Below are 21752 nucleotides of genomic sequence, written 5' to 3'. Positions count from 1 at the left end.
AACATCAAAAGATTATTGTTAATTAAAGAAAGACAGGGACTTCCCTGGTGGTCCAGTGGTGAAGACTCCAGGCTTCCACTGCAGGGGGTGTGGGTTCGATCCATGGTTGGGAAACCAAGATCCTGCATGCCATGTGGCGCAGCAAAAAAAAGAAAAAGAAAAACAGACATCTCAAGTTAATGAAGTCAGCGCTTTTCTTTGTACGGGAAGATGCAAGAGTCTGAGTTCATTTAAATCATTCCTTGAATACGCACCTTATCAATGAAAAAAAATGATGCCTGCCAATTCAGTAAACAAAGGATGTTGCAGCCATCAAGCCATCAAGCCATCTCATTACAGCTGCCTGAGGGTGAACCCTGAGGGAACTCAGCATAGAAATAGGATGCCTGCCATCAGACACTGCAGCCACCACCAGCCCCCCATAGTGCACCCTGAGGAGACGCAGGATGAGAAAACATGGGAGAGAAATATACCATAATTTCTTAATCAGACACTCTTGGCAGACGTTTAGGTCTGTTTCCAGTTTTTTGTTAATAATCTTGCACTGTTTGTCCGTGTGAAAGTACATTCTAGAGCCAATCTTAAGTTTGTGCTACTGCTGTAAACAGAAAAACATTGACTGTGATCAAGAGGTTCGACTATAATTGGTTCAGCTATTGTCCTTTATTCTGAGATGGGCCTTAAGTTATTAGAGAATAAGAGAAATGCTCTTATCAAACCTGGGAGGTCAGGTCAAACCTGGGAAGTCAGATCAAACCTGCATCCATTTGGCCTGTTAAGTGGAGAATTCTTCTGCATGCTACCGCCCTGCAGAAATTTTAGAGGCACCCTTACTTTTTCTTCCTCCTACCATAACCAGTCCAGGCAGTCGCCAAGTGTTGTGCTTCTTTCATCCTGTTACCATTTGTGTCTGACCCTTTTTCATTCTCACTTCACCATCTTATCCAGCCTAGCTATTCACACAAGGAATTTTCTGCACTCAGTCTTTTCTGTGCTCTAGTTGATCCTAATACTGATTTTAACTACAGCACAGATTGATAATGGTTGATGTTTTTTTAATACCTACTGTGTACCAGGCACTGTGCTGCTTTCCATGTACTGACCGTTTCTCTCTTCTATCTTTCTAACTACCCTATGAGGTGATTGTAATATTTCCATTTCACAGATAAGGAAATCGAGGCACAAAGATTATATATCTAAGAGGTGGTGGAGTCAAACAGCTATGAGATGGTCTCAGTTCTTAAAAAGTTAATGACCTAATTAGGAGAAGTAGGAAACCATTCCTTCAAACTAGAAGTGCTATACTAGTCTAGAGAAGAAAGGAAAGAGTGGGCAGAGAAAACGGAGGCTTTTTTACAGATGAGAGAGGGGTGTAATTAAATGAGATTAGTTGTAATATCATGCCAGATGGGGAAGAATAATCAGTCCCCAGAAGGACTGAGTTTGCAAAGTTGGCAAGTGCTGTTAGTCACACTAGCATTGAACTATTGCATCAGATTCGTTTGGAAAGCTTTAAAAATATTGTTGATTCCTGACCCCACCCCTGAGCTGCTCCTGAATTAGATGATGTGAGGCAGGGCCTTGGAAACTGTGACATTGGCATCATCACAGGCTATTCTGATGGGCAGACAGGCCAGGGAACCACTGGCTAAAGAAGGAAGAAAGAATGGGGTTGACTAGACCAGGGGATGCTTTTTCTGAGAAATGGTAAGAGGTAATATTGATGAGTAGGGCCACATCTGATGAGGAAAGGCCAGGCTGAAGAGTTCTGAGTTGAAGCAGTAGCAGTGGAAAGTGAGTCACTGGATTAGCCAGCAGATATGTGTTAAGAGCAGTGTTTTTTAAGCAGACTTTTTTGGCAGTAGTATGCAGGAAGGAAAGGCTGCAATAAGAACCAAGCTAGGAGACAGTTATGGGGAACTAGGAGTTGTATTATCACTATGAGAGTCTTAAAATGGAGCGGGCATTTTGTCAGTGTTGCTTTATCTAGAAATAGGCATTAGTAAATTTTTGATAACTCTCTGAAGCTTCACAATCTTTTACCTGTGAAGAGTATCAAAAAGTAAGGGACCCATTTTCCAAATTGAATAACATAAGAATTGGCGTTGGGCTTACACTTCTGGTCTGTACAATTAATCTAGCATTTTACTTCTGAGAGGGCACTATAAGAAGTGATCATGTATAGAAGGCACAGTTATCTTTCTCTGACTACTTTTAAATAATCTAGTTTTACCTAACAGCTAGTTATGAGTTTATCTATCAAAATTCTTTTAAAATCTGTATTTTCCCATTTTTATTTTTTTAATTTAATTTTATTTTTTGGCTGCATTGGGTCTTCGTTGCTGCTCATGGGCTTTCTCTAGTTGCGGTGCGTGGGCTTCTAACTGCAGTGGCTTCTCTTGTTGTGGAGCACGGGCTCTAGGTGCATGGGCTCGGTAGTTGTGGCATGCGAGCCCTAGAGCATGTGGGTTTCAGTAGTTGTGGCACTTGGGCTCAGTAGTTGTGGCTCACGGGCTCTAGAGCATAGGCTCAGTAGTTGTGGCTCACGGGCTCTAGAGCATAAGCTCAGCAGTTGTGGTACACGGGCTTAGTTGCTCCACAACATGTGGGATCTTCCCAGACCAGGGCTCGAACTCTTGTCTCCTGCATTGGCAGGCGGATTCTTAACCCCTGTGCCACCAGGGAAGTCCCTGTATTTTCCAATTTTACTACCCACAGGAGTAGTAATTTTCAGGGATCTGTCTTCTAATGTGATACTGTCAGAAATTATGACAGCAAAGAGGTTAAGAGCACAGTCTATGGAATGAGACCACTGTATTTAAATCCCAGCTTTGCCACATGCCAACTCTATGACATTGGGATTTAACCCCCACTTTTCCTCAGTTTCTTCATTTATAAAATGAAGATATGATAGTACCGACCATAAAATAAGATTGTTGAGGAATTCCCTGGCAGTCCAGTGGTTAAGACTCGGCGCTTTCACTGTGGTGTCTGGGGTTCAATCCCTGGTTGGGGAACTAATATCCCACAAGCCTCCAGGCGTGGCAAAAAAAAAAAAAAATTGTTAAAAGGGATTAAGAGAGAATGCCTGGTTCAAAGTAACAACTCAACTTTTAGCTATTATTTAGTAATAAAAATAATAGTATTTGATTTTTAAAAAAATACCATTCTTGGAGCAGCTTAAAGGACAGAATTAGAGGAGGCAAGAGTAGGTATGGGGAGATCAGTTAAGAGACTGGACAAGAAGTGATGGTAGCTTGAGCAAGTGTGGGCACGGAGCTAAAAGTGGACAGACTTGAGTGATATTTAGGAAGTAAATATTTACTTCCTAAATATCACTCGACAGAAACTTCATGATGGGTTAAATAGAGGGTCATTGAGGGAATAAAAGGTGTTTTCATAGGTTTCTGGCCTAGGCAGTTGGATGGATAGAAATCCAATTTGGTAGGGCATGGAGGGTGGGGCAGGGGAGATGCTCGTGATTTTAGTTTGGGATATTGAGTAAGTTAATTACGAGGTGGGGTTCAGGTACATTTTTAAGAAGCATTGGCTCTACAGTACAGCACCGTTTAGGAACTGTTGATATGAATATTTAAAAAAAAATAGAGAACTACTGATGTAGATAGATAATTGGATACTGGGTTTGAAGTTCAGGGAAGTTGGGGCTGAATATAAATTTAGGTGTGGTCTGCATACAGAAGGTAAGTGAAGCCACAGGTGAGGATGATAGTATGCAGAGAAAGAAGAGAAGGGAACCTAAAACTGACCATGAGGAATTCCAAAATTTAAAAGCCAGGAAGAGGAAAATGAGCATGTAAAGGAGTGGCTAAGTGTTAGAAAGAAAATCTGGCAGTGGTAATGGCACAGAATACAAAGGAAGAAAGTCTTTTAAGGAGAGCATGGTCGTGGAAAATGAGGACTGAAATTACCCATTAGGTTTAGCAGCCTGCAGGTGTCATAGGTGACCTTTCAAAGAGTTGTTTGAATGTTGATGTAGGTAGATGCCAACCTAAGGAGTGAATGGGAGGTAGTGAAGTGTAGTTGTAAATATAGACCACTCTCAAGAGGTTAGCTTTGATAGCTGGACAGAGAAAGAGGTTGAGGGAGGGATATATATATTTTTTAAATATGGGAGAAACTTTATCATGTTTAAGTGATTATGGGGTGGCTGCAATGGAGAAGAGGGTGTTGAATTCACAAGAGAGAGGATAATGGATAAATTTCTGCAAGAGTGATGGGATCTAAAACTTAAGTGGAGAAATTGGTTTTTAGTTATGAAGGGAGGCACATATAATAGGAGGGAACAAGGAAAGGAATGAATATGGATATAGAGGGGGGAAATGCTGATTCATTGTGTGATAAGCATTGCAAATTGATGACCCCTGAGTACTGTGGTACTTGTTCCTGGAGAAGTGATTGGGTTGGAACAGAGACTAGGTTCCTCTCCAGTCTGCTCTTGGGATAGCTCAGCTCTTTGCTTGACTTTGTCCCCTTTGGCCTCAGCAGTGCCACCTCGGCCCTGGGCCCCGTGGACCTCAATGTAATGCATAATGCATCTGCTTAGTTTCAGAATCTTGTCTGGATTTCTTTTACTTTTTCCTGAGGCAGTGAGACCAAAACCAAACATTTATACATAGTCTTGACAGGCTATTTAAATCTAATCTTCTAGAATTTTCATTTTTGATACTTTGAGTTCTCTAATATACATTTCATTTATTAGAAATTTATTAAGTTCATACCATGAACTAGGCACTATGCTAGGTACTTAAATAAATATTTAAGATATGGCTGCTTTAAGGAGCTGGAAAGACTGATACCTACCCAGAAACCTGACTTTTTTCTCTTGATAAAGGCATAGACTATAATATCTAGATCTGAATCCAAATTCTTTTTGCAAAAAAGAATGCCAAATTAATATCTATTTGTTTGAGAATGTCATAAAGGGATATTAATTCATAAATTATACAACGTGGATGTCCCCTTTTCCTTAAGCTCTGTTATTTTTTCATGCTACTTCTGTAATTAAAATGCATAATTTCCTCACCCCTAGAGTGTTTTAACCGTGTATCATGTGGTCTTAACCTGAGTTCTGTAGATCTCAGTATATCTATGGATTGGTGGCTTTGTGGGTCCATGAATCTTCTGCAATTATATGCAAAATTGTTGAATGTGTATACATGGATTCTTATAGTGGAAAGAGTACCAGGACCCCCTTTTTTATCAAATTCTCAAAGGATTCTATTGCCCCAAAATATTAAGAACTACTATACTATTAAAAATTTTTATTTAATAGGCTCTGGCTTATGAGTATTTTACACCATTTACCATTTAGATTTCCTCACAGGAGGAAAGGGAAATTGAAGCTGTAATATTTAATAATTCTTAAAATTACTAATGCATTTTTTATATAATTTTTCAAGTTGCTATTTAAACATTAGGATTTGTTTTTACATTTATCTAACAGTATTATAATTTTTCTACAGTTTTTGTTGCAAATACATTTTCTGTTTGTCTTTAGTACCAGGACCCCCTAGTGATAATGGCATCAGTATTACTATGATCTTGATGGCCTGGATGGTTATTGCAGTGATCTTGTTTCTACTGAGGCCTCCTAATCTAAGAGGATCCAACCTAACTGGAAAACCAACCGGTCCTCATAATGTAAGTGTTGTGGATTAGAAATGTTTTGGGGTGGGGGGATGGGTGTGGTCTGGGAAAGGGGAGGAGTTTGTTTTGACGGAAATATCTGAATTAGCAAAAGGAAGATTTATCTCACGGAGTAAGTTCTTCCTATGTAGTCCTAGTAAGTCTTGAAACCCCAAATGGCTTAATCTTCGTGGAGTTACATTTAGAGAGAAGTACAGACCAGTAGCCCCCAAATCATTTTAAGGTGAATTCCAGTCTTTACTCATGTGAGAAACATAAAAGTGATCCAGTTCATAATAATCCACAGCAGTATTTCTCAAATCTCAGTCTTCCACTACCCAGTTCTATCCACCTCACAGTTGATCCCTTGCCTCATATGCTTCCAGCTCCTCCTCCCCAAATTCTCTTACTAGCTACAGTTCAAATGTTTCTACACACACATTCTTCATTTTCTCCGCTTCTGTCCTCACTATCAAATACAACAGAGACACTGAGCCTATCTGGCTAAACCTGTTTTCCCATCCTATTTCTCTCAACTTCATTCTTCCAGTTCTGCATCACAATAGGTCAACTGAGCTGGCAAAAGGAGAGGTAGGAATCATTCATGTTGATAATCTTGATAGTCATGATTACAGCCATTTTTAGAACCTAACTGAAAGTATGATAAAGTGACCCAACAGGGAATTTTTGATAGAGCCTCCATTAAAGGATTCCTTTAATCATTTTCAGAACCAGTGTTTATATTTTTTTCTTTCCCATTTGATTTGGATATTACGTCTAAAAATATTTCCATGACAGATTTACTTGTTGAACACCAAATTATCCCACTAATTCCCTTCTCCAACCTAAAATAATTGCTTCTTTTCCCCAATCCTTCGTTGTTACTATTAAAAAGAAGTTTGGTTAGACCAGTTGCTTATACAGGAGAAAGCAAATGTGCAGTGTTAACTGGTCAGTGCTTTGGGGTTTTTTAGGATTAAAACATTTATATATGTAGCATGCTGACTTTAGTTAAGAAAGAAGGCATCATTAACACTATATAAAATGCCTTAAATTTATTTTAGGGTTTTCTTGGAGAGGAGGGTATCCATAAAACAGCTTGTATATTGTCTTGATAAAGTGCTTTCTCCTAAGCCTTTTTTCTTACTTTCTGTGCACAGTTTTATTACTTTCATATCAAAAAGCAACATCCTCAATGTTTGGAACTAAAGAAACCCAACTCAATTAGAAGCCATTCAAAAGAGACAGTCCCCTGAACCTTAGTTCATTGTAGACCAGCAGTTCTAAAAATAATAGTCCCACAGCTCTAGGAATAAGCAAGAAAACATATTGACTAATTCCAAGTAGAAAAATTCATTATCCTCAACTAGGGCCTCATATAGCATGTCAGAGTAAATAAATGGAATCTTCCTGAAGATTCCTAGGTCTGCTCTTTCCTTTACAGTTCAGAAGCTTTCTATTACAAGTAACAAAAATCTGTTCAGGGGCTTCCCTGGTGGCGCAGTGGTTGGGAGTCCGCCTGCCGATGCAGGGAACATGGGTTCGTGCCCCGGTCCAGGAAGATCCCACATGCCACGGAGCGGCTGGGCCCGTGAGCCATGGCCACTGAACCTGCGCGTCCGGAGCCTATGCTCCCCAACGGGAGAGGCCACAACAGTGAGAGGCCCGCGTACCGCAGGAAAAAAAAAAAAAATCTGTTCAGCCTGGTTTAAGTAATTGGCTTTATTGGTTTACACATTAAAAAATCCAGAGGTAGGATTAATGTTTAGAAAGTTTAACAGCGTCATCAAAGATCTGGGTTCTTTCCTCAGACCATTAGCTTTATTCCAAAGTGGGCTCCCTTTCTGGTTCCTATAGGGTGGCTGCCAGTTGCAACTGGTGCCACATACTTCCTCATTGACTGACATTCTGTAGTGAGAATTATGTCTTTAGCTTCACTTTGTACTGTACTTAGTCACCTTAGCAAGAGGGATGAGACTACCTTGATTGGTTTAAATATCACCTCTGGAGCTGTCAGGGAGAGCACTTTTACCTAAGTCAACATCACTGTTACAAAATTTTCCTTTCTTCCATGCTACAAGGAAGAAAGAGACAAACATCGGTGAATCACAGTGTTAATCTAGTGCGCTCCCTTGTGCAAAAACGTACAAGAGGTCCAAATAAGTATATGATTTGGGATGGGAAGGTGAGGGGCATTGCTGCTCAATTCTTACTGTATGTGTTAGACTGGTTGCACTGGGAGATTTAAGAAGTCAATTTCATAATTCCTCTCTCTTTAATGCCAGGGACAGGATCCACCAGCCCCTCCTGTGGACTAACTTTGTGGATATGGGAAGTAAAAATAGTTAACACCTTGCACGACCAAATGAACGAAGATGACCAGAGTACTCTTAACCCCATTAGAACTGTTTTTTCTTTTGCATCTGCAATATGGGATGGTATTGTTTTCATGAGCTTCTAGAAATTTCACTAGCAAGCTTATTTTTGCTTCCTGTGTTATCACCTTTCCTATATTTGAGTAAATGATACATTAAAAAGTTACATGGGGCTTTTTTGGTTATCCTAAACTTAAACATTCCATTCATTCTGTTTCTAACTGTGATCATACTTTTTGTGATAATTTCTGGCCTGATTGAAGGAAATTTGAGATCTCTACATTTAAATATTTTAAAATAGTTTTGATGGGTTTAAAGATTGTTTTTTAATAAGGTATTTATAAAGTTACTTGGGGTTATCTGAGATTGTATGAAAGAAAATTAGAACCACATTGTATTTACACTTAACCTTGGTAGTTTATTTGTGGATGGCAGTTTTCTGTAGTTCTTGGGACTGTGACAGCCTTTGGAATATTTTACAAGTTACAGCTGAAATCTGTATCATCCACTACAACTGGCTTATGTGGCAAAGAAAAGGAGGAAAGAAGGAATGAAGTAATTGTTTGCTAAGTTTTTATTCCCATAAAAATGTCTAATATAAGAAAACTTAAACATGATTTAAATATGGTGGATGATTTACAGTCCATTATATGAAATTTGTAAGCCACTGTACACTAGCCTTACACAGTTCATGAAAGGAGGAAAAAATTTAATTCTTTCTGCATTTGCCAGGTGTAATCTATACAGTAATAATTTAAGCTATAATTTATTTTTGAAGTGGATGCCTCTCAGGAAGCTGCTTTTCTGTTGTAAAACTTCCCTGTTAAATGAAACTATCTTAAAGCTGTATTGGGGGCCTGTTTGGTTACTGATATTTGAATCCTGTTTACTTATTTACTCTATTATTTTCTTTGAAGAAAAAATTTTGAGTCTTGTTATCTTTCTGACTTTAAACAATATTTAATGAATTCTTGATTTACTCCAAGGGAAAGGAGGAAAATGAGAAACATCAAGGATCTTTTTTTTTCTCAACCTCTGTCTCATTCTTGTTTGGTAATAGGATGGATTGGGGTGGGGAGGAGCACTAATATAAGTAAAAATTTGAAATGTGAAAAAATGTAAAAGGTTGCATTGTTTTTTTTTCAGTTTGATAGAAAATGAATACAAATGGCATAAAAAAATTCTGCATGACCTGTGTGGTTATGGAATTTTTTCCTAGCAAGTGATTGCAGATGATTTATGGGGGCTGGAAGATATTTTGCTATCAATGTAAGGATTTTCCCCCACTAGATCAGTTTAGCTTTTAGCTGTATAGATCTGAGAAATTACTTGTATGAATTGAATAAACTTCTCTGTATCATTGTACTGTTTAATAGAGTCTCTGATACAATCATGTGATGCTCATAGGGTATTTTTTCCCCTTTATTATGATTATATTCTAGGCTATAAACACTGTAAGGGCTTCATTTCATTATATAATCCATTATTGACTGCTTGCATTCCTCCTGTGCATCTTGGCTTTGTCCTCAACTTCTTGAAATAATATAACCTACTCTTAATTACTTGTGTTAATTGAGAGGTATTGTAACACAGGTAAGTCAAATCCTGGATAAATGAACACCATAGATTTAAGGGTTTTTCTCTCAATATGGCCTATTGGAAGCCTTCCCAGCTCTACAGCTCTTAAAGCATTTAAAGCAGAGAGGCAGGAATGGCTTAAATGGAGCTAAATCCCTATAAGCATTCCTTTTTCTGTCCTTGCTCCTGAACTTTGAAGGCTAGCACATATGTCCTAACAATCTGCTGTCTAAGCTGCTAGAAGGCTAGTCTGTGGATATGATACTGATGTGTTCACTGAATCTGTGGCTCACAAATAATTAAGAATTGACTTTGGTTGAAGAAGTGGCTATGACATGGAAACAGAATATGTAGCGTTAGCTAGAGACCTAGAAATCTGGGTTCTTGTTCCTAGTTCTTCATTTCTGTCACATATACTTAATTGACATTACATTAGAATATTAACGTTTTCCTATATGGACCATCTATTTAATTAGTAACAAAAGTTTTTAGTGAAGTATTAAGTCTTGGTTTTTTTGCTTGTAAAATTTCTTTGCACTCCTGACAAAGACGGTGTGCAATAGCACATAAAGTATTTCTATTAACCTAACTAGTAATTCATATTATTCTCTTTAATTCCTAAAGCTTCTACATGTGGCCTTTTTATTGAGCACACTCTTACTCATTACTTGGCTTGTAAACATTCACCTGAACTGTGGCTACTGTCATTTTTAAATAATCTGGAAAAAAGAAAGATAAACCTTCACATTTTAATCACTTTTGGCTCTTAAACATTCCACAAATGCCATTAAGAGTTTATTTTGTTTTAGAGTTATTTAATGTTCTTTTATGCAAAATAATGTTTTTTTGCTTTCCACGTGGAAAAAGTTAACATTGGAACGTGTATAGTAAAAGATTTTATCATGTATTTATCCAAGCACTATCCCATGGTCAGCAAGTCATATTTTAAACTACTTGGAGAAAGTTTCAGAAGTAACTATTAAATACAGCTCTTCCATGGTTACTTTTAGTGTCTTTGTGGTATGCGATATTACAGTGTTTATAGAATTATCTTTATCTTACATCTTCAAAGGAACCTCAGAAGTCTGTCACCCTGAATCAAAGTCTGTCACTCTAAATGAATATGTGCTAAAATTTGACAAGCTCAGCTTAAGACACAGAACAACAACTTGAAGGAGAAATGGAGAGAGTTTAAGTTAATGGGTTAAATTTTTGTTGTTGCAATAGTAGGTTTAGTCTTAACATTATAATATTTCTAAATGAAAAGTCATATGTATTTGTTACCATGTCTGATGATTACTTTGTTAAAAGCAAAGGTGGTCATGTGATGTACCAAATGTTAATTGCTGTTTTTAAATGTTTAAATCATGCCAAACAAATCATGTCTGTGCCATCCAGGGTTTATTGTAATCTTTTACTGAGTACTTGGATTGGGATAAAGGGCTTGTACTATGCACTTTTTATTAATGAATAAATAGAAAACATTAGTAACACTCACTGTTATCTGTTTGGCTTTTGTGGGAAGAGAAGTGAGCATCTTTTGCTTAGTAAAATGTTAACATCCTTTATTAACCAGTTTCTTTGTAAGACTTTTTACCCCTAACTAAAAATTCCTAAGATGAACTTTGAGTTACAAGAAGAATATTTATGTAATAACAGTATGGGGCCAGTATTCAAAAGTAAGGATTCTAAGAATCTCTAGGAAATTAGGTTGCAATTACATTTCTTTTGTTACTTTTTATTTCTTCCTAGAATACAGGTTCAATAGACATTTGCTTTGAGGGTATAATATCCTATGTGTTAATTATTTGAGCGGACATATGTTACTCAAAAGGAGCTAGACATGTAACTGTACTGAAAACACCCAAAACTGAAAGTTTGTGTTTGCTCTATGACCTGGAATGCATCCAGATACTAAAGATCAGGGACTTACCTGGTGGTCCAGTGGGTGAGACTCTGCACTCCCAGTGCAGGGGGCCCAGGTTCGATCTCTGGTCGGGGAACTAGATCCCACACTCATGCCGCAACCAAAGAACCCACATGCCACAACTAAACATGCCACAATGAAGATCCCACATGCCGCAACTAAGACACAGCGCAGCCAAAATAAATATTTTTTAAAAAAAAGATCATTAATAACCATACACATAAAAATAGTATAGTTTTGCTGGTATGATTATGATGTCAATGTCTGTGTGATACTTAAATGTTAAAATAGCAAAATTTGTGAAATATATAACTTCCTGGAGATAGTGACAAAGTCTCAATCTAAACTTTGTCATTGTATGTCAGTGCATATCTGAATCCCCAGCAAAACTGTTTTCATTAAATGGCTCTGCAATACTAGTTTTCCACCCAGAAAATGGAATTCTAATAAAATAAGTTTTTGATCCCTGCCATTTCATCTGATAGTTTTCTCAACTCAGAATCTCAATTTATAAAATTGGTTCTCCCCCACCCCCCAAAATGTTCTGTAAACACCAACCATGATTATCTCCCATGTTTAGGTTTTTTAAAAACTGGAGTTATCAATGTGATTTTTCCTCACAAGGAACTTAACCCTGCATATCTTTTCTCAAACAAATTGATTACGTCTGTTCAATAAACATTTCAACAAGTGTTTATTTTTATTGCTTAACTGTTTATGCTTTAAAATGGGTGTTATTCAGGACTAGATTATAGAAACCATTTTAAGCCATCAGATGCTAAATTGAGATGTCTGTTGATAGGGAGGAGGGAGATGTCTGGAGGCAGGGAAAATGTAGGGATGCACAACACGTGTAGTTTTAAGAATAAAGCAACTTTCATATCAAGTAAGACTTATTATTCCCTTAAAAACTCTGCTTAAAAAAAAAACTCTGCTTATTTTTAGAAAATTTAGGAATCAGAAAAAGTTATTTATAATCCTTGTGATGCCAGAGGTCTGACCTCTTAAATATATGGTCCTACACCCTACACTGCTCATAAGCTAAACTCAGGCTATGTCTTGATAATGAAAGGATTTAAATTGCATTGTTTCTATTCACTTTGAAAAACTGAGCAGAATTAAAGAACATAAGTACTGCATAGCAGACTCAGCATTGTGGAAAAATCTGTGTTGTTTTTAAAGAAATGTATCTGTTATATAGTCACTCATTAATTCAGTGACAAAGAAAGAGATGCTTTTATAATACATACAAAAGGCATTACCCTAGACTGAATGCAGCTTTCCGTGACTAATTAGTATGTAAGCATCAAACTTTGGAAGTCTGGATGTCATAAAGGGGATTCCTTACAATCCAGTAAGTACAATTTTGTGGTTAAAACATACAGGACGGGGTGTTTTAGTAACACTAAGTCATGACTGTGCTTTCTTTCTTTAAATTTGACGTTTAAGATGACCTTGGAGTGGGGAAACAGGAACAGAACTGCTCTCACTAAAAGTGGGAGACTCCATACGTTAATTTCACTTCCTTTTAGGCGGCACTTACATCTTGCATGCTCTCTGCTATATATCATGCACAGACATCTCAGATCCCGCATTTGGCAGGAGTATTTGGAAAATGTGCCTGGAGGGCCGTCCCACTTCTTTACCCAGGGATCAGGACGGGGATCACTAACTGGTCCAGTCATGACGGGACTCAGCATCCTTTTGACGTGAGGCGCCTCCTTCCCAGAAGCGGCGGGTCGGAGGTAATGACTAAACCCTGGGCCGTAGGCCCGGAGGGTGCGGCGGACCCATGGGACCGGAAGGCGTGGGAGTGGAGTAAGCCGCTGGCCACGTCTGATCCACAGAGTCTAGGCGGCCGAAAGACGAGGCAGGCCCTCTAGGCTGCTGGGGAGACCGGAAAGGGGGCCTGGACCTTCCGGTCCCCCTGGGCCGCAGCCCCAGAGTATGGCTGACCTGGCGCGCACGCGGCACCACCTCAGCGCTGTGAGGCAGGATGGGGACACAGGGAGGGAAGAGGGGGCCAGACGGCAAGAGCGAGCTCTAGACTACCGGGAAACTAGACCCTGACCTAGGCGTAACTGGGAGGCTATCCCTCGGTCCTTGGCTGACCTGCGGCGCAGACAGCTCAGCCCAGCGCCGCTCGCGGCAGGGGCGGGGCCGCTGAGCTGGCCCGAGCGGATTTGCCCAGGCTCGGCCGGGGGGTGGGGTCTGCCCCTCCCAGCGACGACTAGTCACGCCCCCGTATCCACCGCCCCTGGGCCCCGCAGGAAATAGGGGCGGGCCCCGGCCTACAGTGGCGGGAGGGGGAGCAGGGATGCAGCGGAGGGCCAAGTCCGGGAGGGCTTGACTGCGGGGGAATGAAGCCTCCGCCTTCTCGGGTGGAAACCTTTAAATACAGGCTCGGGCCCGGGACTCGGGGTGCGGCGCTTGGCAGCCCGAGAAGGGTGTGCGGTGAGGGGAGATCAGACGGAGCAGGGCGCGAGTGCTGAAGCTGCGGCTGCGCGGCCCAGAGCGAGGAGCTGTCCGAGCGGTCGGGGTTGGAGCGATTACCGCTCTCTGTGCCTGGAAGTGGGTAAGCGCCTTTCCCGGGCTGGCTCCGCCACCCCGTGGGGATGCTCCCGGGTCTCGGCGGAATGTGGAAGGAGACGGGCGGGGTGTGCGCGCTGCTTTTAGTCGCTCCCTGCGCTCGGTCCCAGGCTCCCAGTGTCACGACCCCTCGTCTCCTCTTTTGGGCTCTGGGCGGGAATAGTCTTTTGGGTCTGCTGCCCTGGAAGAGGGAGAGCTTGGGCTCAAGACTCGTGAGTCTTCCAACCGCTTCTCTTTCTGCTTTTCCCCACTTTCCGACTTAAATGAGATTTCCCTGGCGCCTCTGAAAGCCGAACGTCCACCAAAGGAAGTGGTCCTCTGGTCAGGGACCCCATTTTGGTCTCAGAATCATAGTCTTTTGTTTGTGTTTAGAATCTGCTCACATGGAGGGCTGCTGATTTCCTCACGTCGCTCGTCTCTCTTCTTAAGAAACTAAAGAGAAAACGAACCAGAGAGCCCTTCTGAAGGCGAAATCCTAAGACATTGATTCTGTCGTGACATCTGTATGGACTGTCCTGGAATCCATTGTTGGCCGCCACACTGTATAATGGCTTTATTTCATATTAGGGAAGGCCTTTCTTGGGTGCTTCAGGAGATTGCGTTTGTGTGAGACCTTGAAAAATTATTCCTCTTTATATATAGGAAAATAATTGAGTAAGGTCGAGAATTCTGGTATATAGAAAAGAGGGATTCACTGGTAGGGAACTTTTCAGGGATATACAGAGGAGTAGCTGTTCATTGACTGCCTGCCCTCAAAGACACAGTGAGTCTTTGAGTTTCTTCAAATCCCCTATGAAATGGACAACAGTAGTCTGGTCTGTTTCTTGGGGGATGCGGGGAGCGGGGGGTGGTTCTAGAAATGAAAGAGGTTACTGTCTGCTCTGATATGTGCTTGTTAGTGCCCAGCATCTAGTTTAAGGTAAGGGATAGACAACCCTGATTGAAAGGATCTCATTTCTTCTCCTATTGCTGTACTACTCTTTTCTCCAACATAAAATCTGTAACCAATAAGCATACTCCATCTTCTCTCTTGCTATTTCCACAGCTTTACATGATACCCTTTAGATATGAGGTTAACAGTCTTTCTCACTGATTAAATATTTTTCCCGGGGCAGGCATCTGTTAGTATTTAATTTTTGGAAATATCTAAGATGATGTGTGAAGTTGATGTATCCATCTGTAACGTCCATTGCCTTAGATACTGGGTATACTGAAGAGGGGTGGAGGTGGGGGGATTATATTCAGTTTAGATTGTAATAGGAGCTTCGCTATTTGTTAGCCGCATCTTTTAGGCTGAAATATTGATCTGAATTTGTAAAATTTTAGATGAAAAGTAGTTTTGAAATGGCCTGGTTTGCTGTGACTTTCCCAAAATACAGAGGTAAAAACTCATTTCAAACTGACTCATTTAGTAAGCAGACATTCTCATTTCCCTGACAGCACAGTAGAGGGTCAGAAGGTAAATAAAAGTAGAAATAGAAAATGGAATCAGAAGATATCTGTGTCAGGCAAAGTATATCACTAACACTGTATCAAGCTCCGTATTAAAGCTTATTGAAGATTTTGTTGAAACTTCCAAGTGGTAATTTATTTGGACTTGCACAGATTGTACATCTAGCTTCTTCAGTAATTTTCCCATTGTCATCTGCGAGCCATACTTCATACTTCATGTGAAAGAGCAACGCAGGGATACCCTAAAACACATGCAGTTCTATAATACAGACCCACCTGCCATCAATAGTTTACCCCAGCTGCCGTCTGAAAGGCAAGCTGAATATGGCGTGGCAACCAAGGTAGATAAGTAGTAGCTCTGAGAAGACATGCTGAAGTTCTACCTAAAGAAGAAAGATTGATAGGATTGTGGACAGTCTGCAGAAATACTCTGATTGAGCATCTGAGATAAAGATATTCAAATACCAGTCTTCATCTCAAAAAGATAGGCCCTTATTGAGTTACTCATTCAATTAATATTTATTGAGAGCCTACTGTTCTAGGTGCTGAGGTGAACAGCAGCAGAGAAGTGTTAGCCTGGGAGTACCTTATAAAACTCTTGAGCCCAAGAGTTCATCATGGGCTCAGCCCATGTTCTGGTTCAACCATGTTCTGGTTGAGACTGAGGGCATAGACTGCCCTTATAACCTCTTGGCTGTGGATTAAGTGGTAATACCACAAGATCCTCTGGTCTAAAAATCCTTTGAGATTTCACTTTTTAGGTATTCCAGATATACTGGTTTTGATTAGAGAGGCCACCTATCCAGTAAGGGGTTACTGTTAGTGGTAGTCCAGGTTCATGACAGTTCAGGACTTGATCTTCAGCCTTGCAGATCTGGAAGGTTGTTTTTTTTTTCCTCCCACAAGCCTAAGGGTTAATGAGGCTCTAGGTAACTTATGATGACTAAGCTCATAAGAGACTGATGGATACTCTAGAATGGAAACTTGCTATTACAGTACGGAAACTTTATTCCAGTGTCTGGAATACTTATGTCTCAAATCCAGGCCATCCCTTTCTAGTATTATGATTCCTGGCAATCTGAACTCATAAGGCATAGTGGAATCAGAACAAAGAATTTGGGGGGAATATACCATCCAAGCATTGGGAAAGCTTTTTTCTTGCCCCACCTCTCTGAAACCAGAACACTTCTGACTTCCAGATTCTGTGTCACTCTTTAGAAGCACTGAAATAAACACTGTGTCATTCTTATTCATATTCTTTTTTTTTAATTAATTAATTTACTTTTGGCTGCGTTGGGTCTTTGTTGCTATGCGTGGGCTTTCTCTAGTTGCGGCGAGCAGGGGCTACTCTTTCATTGCGGTGCGTGGGCTTCTCATTGCGGTGTCGTCTCTTGTTGCAGAGCACGGGCTCTAGGCGCATGGGCTTCAGTAGTTGTGGCACGGGGGCTCAGTAGTTGTGGCTCACGGGCTCTAGAGCGCAGGCTCAGTAGTTGTGGCGCAGGGGCTTAGTTGCTCCGCGACATGTGGGATCTTCCCGGACCAGGGCTCAAACCCGGGTCTCCTGCGTTGGCTGGCGGATTCTTAACCACTGCGCCACCAGGGAAGCCCATCATTCTTATTCTTTTTTTTTTTTTTTTTAAAGATTTTTACCATCATTCTTATTCTTTTTTTTTTTTTTACATCTTTATTGGAGTATAATTGCTTTACAATGGTGTGTTAGTTTCTGCTTTATAACAAAGTGAATCAGTTATACATATACATGTGTTCCCATATCTCTTCCCTCTTGCGTCTCCCTCCCTCCCACCCTCCCTATCCCACCCCTCTAGGTGGTCACAAAGCACCGAGCTGATCTCCCTGTGCTATGTGGCTGCTTCCCACTAGCTATCTATTTTGCGTTTGGTAGTGTATATATGTCCATGCCACTCTCTTGCTTTGTCACAGCTTACCCTTCCCCCTCCCCATATCCTCAAGTCCATTCTCTAGTAGGTCTGTGTCTTTATTCCTGTCTTACCCCTAGGTTCTTCATGACATTTTTTTTTCTTAAATTCCATATATATGTGTTAGCATACGGTATTTGTCTTTCTCTTTCTGACTTACTTCACTCTGTATGACAGACTCTAGGTCCATCTACCTCATTACAAATAGCTCAATTTCGTTTCTTTTTATGGCTGAGTAATATTCCATTGTATATATGTGCCACATCTTCTTTATCCATTCATCCGATGATGGACACTTAGGTTGTTTCCATTTCTGGGCTCTTGTAAATAGAGCTGCAATGAATATTTTGGTACTTGACTCTTTTTGAATTATGGTTTTCTCAGGGTATATGCCCAGTAGTGGGATTGCTGGGTCATATGGTAGTTCTATTTGTAGTTTTTTAAGGAACCTCCATACTGTTCTCCATAGTGGCTGTACCAATTCACATTCGCACCAGCAGTGCAAGAGTGTTCCCTTTTCTCCACACCCTCTCAGCATTTATTGTTTCTAGATTTTTTGATGATGGCCATTCTGACTGGTGTGAGATGATATCTCATTGTAGTTTTGATTTGCATTTCTCTAATGATTAGTGATGTTGAGCATTCTTTCATGTGTTTGTTGGCAGTCTGTATATCTTCTTTGGAGAAATGTCTATTTAGGTCTTCTGCCCATTTTTGGTTTGGGTTGTTTGTTTTTTTGTTATTGAGCTGCATGAGCTGCTTGTAAATTTTGGAGATTAATCCTTTGTCAGTTGCTTCATTTACAAATGTTTTCTCCCATTCTGAGGGTTGTCTTTTGGTCTTGTTTATGGTTTCCTTTGCTGTGCAAAAGCTTTGCAGTTTCATTAGGTCCCATTTGTTTATTTTTGTTTTTATTTCCATTTCTCTAGGAGGTGGTTCAAAAAGGATCTTGCTGTGATTTATGTCATAGAGTGTTCTGCCTATGTTTTCCTCTAAGAGTCATCATTCTTATTCTTAATGTTCCTTTTCCAGGCTCCAAGCTGATCATTCCCTTTGCCCCCTCCCCCTTTTTTTTCTTCAGTGGAGTTTATTAGATTTTAGCTAATATATTAATGACTTGATTGTTATGGTCACTTTCAGCTGTGTTACCTTAAGTTATTAAATTATAGCCTCATGGATTTTTATGGTCATGCTTTCCTGAAAGGGGCATTCAAGACTCACTTCCAATTCATTCCCACCCTGAGACAGTTTTTACCTCTCACTACTTCTTAACACCCATGTTTTTGTGCAACCTGGCATATCTCACTTCTTTGGACTCATTTCTTTCTTTTTTTTTTAAATTAATTTATTTTATTTTTGGCTTTGTTGGGTCTTCGTTGCTCTATGTGGGCTTTTCTCTAGTTGCGGCGAGCGGGGGCTACTCTTTGTTGTGGTGTGCAGGCTTCACTAGTTGCGGCGTGTGGGCTCAGTAGTTGTGGCCCATGGGCTCTAGAGTGCAGGCTCAGTAGTTGTGGCGCACGGGCTTAGTTGCTCTGTGGCATGTGGGATCTTTCCGGACCAGGGCTTGAACCCGTGTCCCCTGCATTGGCAGGCGGATTCTTAACCACTGTACCACCAGGGAAGCCCTGGACTCATTTCTGTATATAAGTCCTTATTTATTTCCTTCCTGTCATCTGGAATGCCCTCCCCACTTATCTTTCCTTTTAAATCCTACTCATTCTTTAGGTCAAGCTTAGATTTTACATTTACCTTGATATAGATACTTTCTTATTTTGATTTTTCCCCCCTCTGGACTTTAATCCTCACTTTGTCATTTAATTGATTATACTGCCTTGTGTAATTTAACCATGTTACCTGGATGCAACTAACTCCATTTTATCTTTTAAGTCAGTTTAAAAGTCACCTTCTCAGAGAGTCCTTCTTTACCCTCACTAAAATAGTCCTTTCCCCATATACAGTCTTTCTCTTTTAGCTACATGTTTATTTCCTTTATGTGGAATTTACCACAACTGCCATTATTTTGTTTGTGTGCTTTCCTACTAGAATATAACTATGTAAAGGTAGGAGCTGTATCTGTCATGTTCACTATTGTATCTATAGTACATAGAACAATAGTGGCTGTTACATAGTGGGGTCTTTAATAAATATTTTTCAGTTGAATTATTTGCTGAATAAATTGTTAAGTACTTGAGTGTCAGGACCCATATTATTCTATGGCCAAATTCTCTGCTGTGCCCACACAGTAAATCCTTAAATTGGGAATATTAATTTTTCATGAATGAGAAGAAGGGAATAAGCCTGAAGCAAGTTGAAGCAATTTTTCTGAAACCAGATGCCAAGACTTTTCTGCTGTAGAGGTGGGGACGGCAGCAGTGAATGCTGGAGACAGATCTTTGGTAAGCCTGGTCCAGGCCAGCTGTCCCTCCCACAGGTGGGAGCTTTTCAGAACATCCGGCTCAGTCTTAGCCACTTAGCAATCCCAGTGCAGTCTATCTCCCCATGCATTCTCCTCATGTATAGGGCACTTGAGGCCTGGAGAGTGTGAAGGGCAGAACTGAAAAGCAGAAGAAGGGTGAAGAAAGATATATTGTTGCTAAACGTAAATTTTTCTAGGCTCAGTGTTTTTGCTAAGGTGAATCTTGGAATACTGATAAAGAGGTTGCTTGTAGAAGCAAAGTAGAGGGTAGCAAAGTAGATGTGGATGGAGTAGGTGTGTGGCTTCTGAGTGTTTGCCTTGTTATAGAGATTTAATGAATTTTTTTTTTTTTTTTTTTTGGCCACACGGCCTGGCTTGTGGGATCTTAGTTTCTTGACCAGGTATCGAACCTGGGCCCATGGCAGTGAAAGCGCCAAGTCTTAACCACTGGACCGCCAGGGAATTCCCCAGATTTAATGTTTGAATCATATGAATTATTACCTATTCAAAATAAAAATACATTTAAAATATTTCTTTGTATGTATATTGCTAAGAATATTTCTTTCTTTTGGGGAATCATTAGATTCCAAATTCTGTTCATATTTACTGGTTTACTAAAATTCTGTTTCTTTTAGGTTATTAAAAAGTCATTAGAAGGGGGCTTCCCTGGTGGCGCAGTGGTTGAGAGTCCGCCTGCCGATGGAGGGGACGTGGGTTCGTGCCCCGCCCCGGGAAGATCCCACATGCCGCGGAGCGGCTGGGCCCGTGAGCCATGGCCGCTGAGCCTGCGCGTCCGGAGCCTGTGCTCCCCAACGGGAGAGGCCACAACAGTGAGAGTCCTGCGTACCGCAGGGAATTCCCTGGTGGTCTAGTGATTAAGACTCCGCTATTCCACTGCCGGGGGGGAGGGGCTGGTTTTCGACTCCTGATCTCGATCCCTGGTCGTGGACCTAGGATCCCACAAGCCATGCGGCCAAAAAAAAAAAGTCATTAGAGATCAGACTCTATGAGTTGATATCTGCTAATCATAACTACTAAAGATCAATTTATAAGCCAGATTACTTGCTTATTAACACAGACCAGGATACTTGTTTGGGTTGTCAGCTCATTCTCTTCCAGTTGGGAACTCTTACCCAGAGAACCAACCAAGATTAGAGCGTTGTTTGATTAATACAGATTCAGACCAAAGGGAATTGGATCATCTTAATTATGTGCTTTGTGTATCTTTTTTCATAATAGGGATATACTTGCCGGGCATTGTAATTAGATCAGCCTTCCAGAGTACCTTCTCTGATCCATGCAGGAATATACTAACAAATGCTTAAACTCTCTAGGACAAAAATTCTAAGAATCTTATCAGTTTGACCGTTCTCGTTCTCATTACTGAATAAACTGAAATTCTTACATATAACTCAGTCCCTTGTCATTTTGATTCGAGTGAATCAATTCACTGGTTTTTGAAAAACCCATCAAAATCTGTGTAACAGCTTTGCTAACTACAGAAATCACTTTCTTTTAACCATCTCCTGGTTTCTGATTAAAGTTGAAATAGAGTCTAAGATCATCGTCCAGTACCTAAAAATGAATTGCTGAAACCAAATTGTGCAGGGAACATAATCTCAGAGGCAAATTCTGGACTTAGGAGCTAATCTTAATATCTGTCATTTTAGTCTAAACCTGTTGTAAAGCTGACCTTTGTACACCAGCATTTAGTTAAGCAAGAATTGCACTGGTGTGTTCACCCTTGAATTTTCCCTCAGCAATCAAAGTTACCCTAGAGTGTTAGAAGATTAAGTAAGGTTTTATTTTGCTTCTTGACTTTCTATATTAGT

General features: G+C 40.4%; 2 protein-coding genes across 2 annotated transcripts in view; both read left to right on the top strand.

Annotated features, from left to right (window-relative positions):
* SMIM14 (small integral membrane protein 14) overlaps window positions 1–11092 on the top strand; it is a 71626-nt gene extending 60534 nt beyond the window's left edge. Inside the window, exons 4-5 of the mRNA XM_082838852.1 lie at window positions 5519–5661; window positions 7932–11092. Of these exons, the coding sequence (XP_082694978.1) occupies window positions 5519–5661; window positions 7932–7964 (176 nt within the window). The 3' untranslated portion in view covers window positions 7965–11092. The remainder of the gene's footprint in view (window positions 1–5518; window positions 5662–7931) is intronic.
* A 2840-nt stretch (window positions 11093–13932) lies between these two features.
* UGDH (UDP-glucose 6-dehydrogenase) overlaps window positions 13933–21752 on the top strand; it is a 30432-nt gene continuing 22612 nt past the window's right edge. Inside the window, exon 1 of the mRNA XM_082838842.1 lies at window positions 13933–14101. The gene's annotated coding sequence lies outside the window, so the exon portion shown is untranslated. The remainder of the gene's footprint in view (window positions 14102–21752) is intronic.

Source organism: Leucopleurus acutus (genome assembly GCF_964270905.1).
Source record: "Leucopleurus acutus genome assembly, chromosome: 4".
Classification (NCBI taxonomy): Eukaryota; Metazoa; Chordata; class Mammalia; order Artiodactyla; family Delphinidae; genus Leucopleurus; species Leucopleurus acutus.
This window is presented reverse-complemented; position numbering and strand designations above follow the sequence as displayed.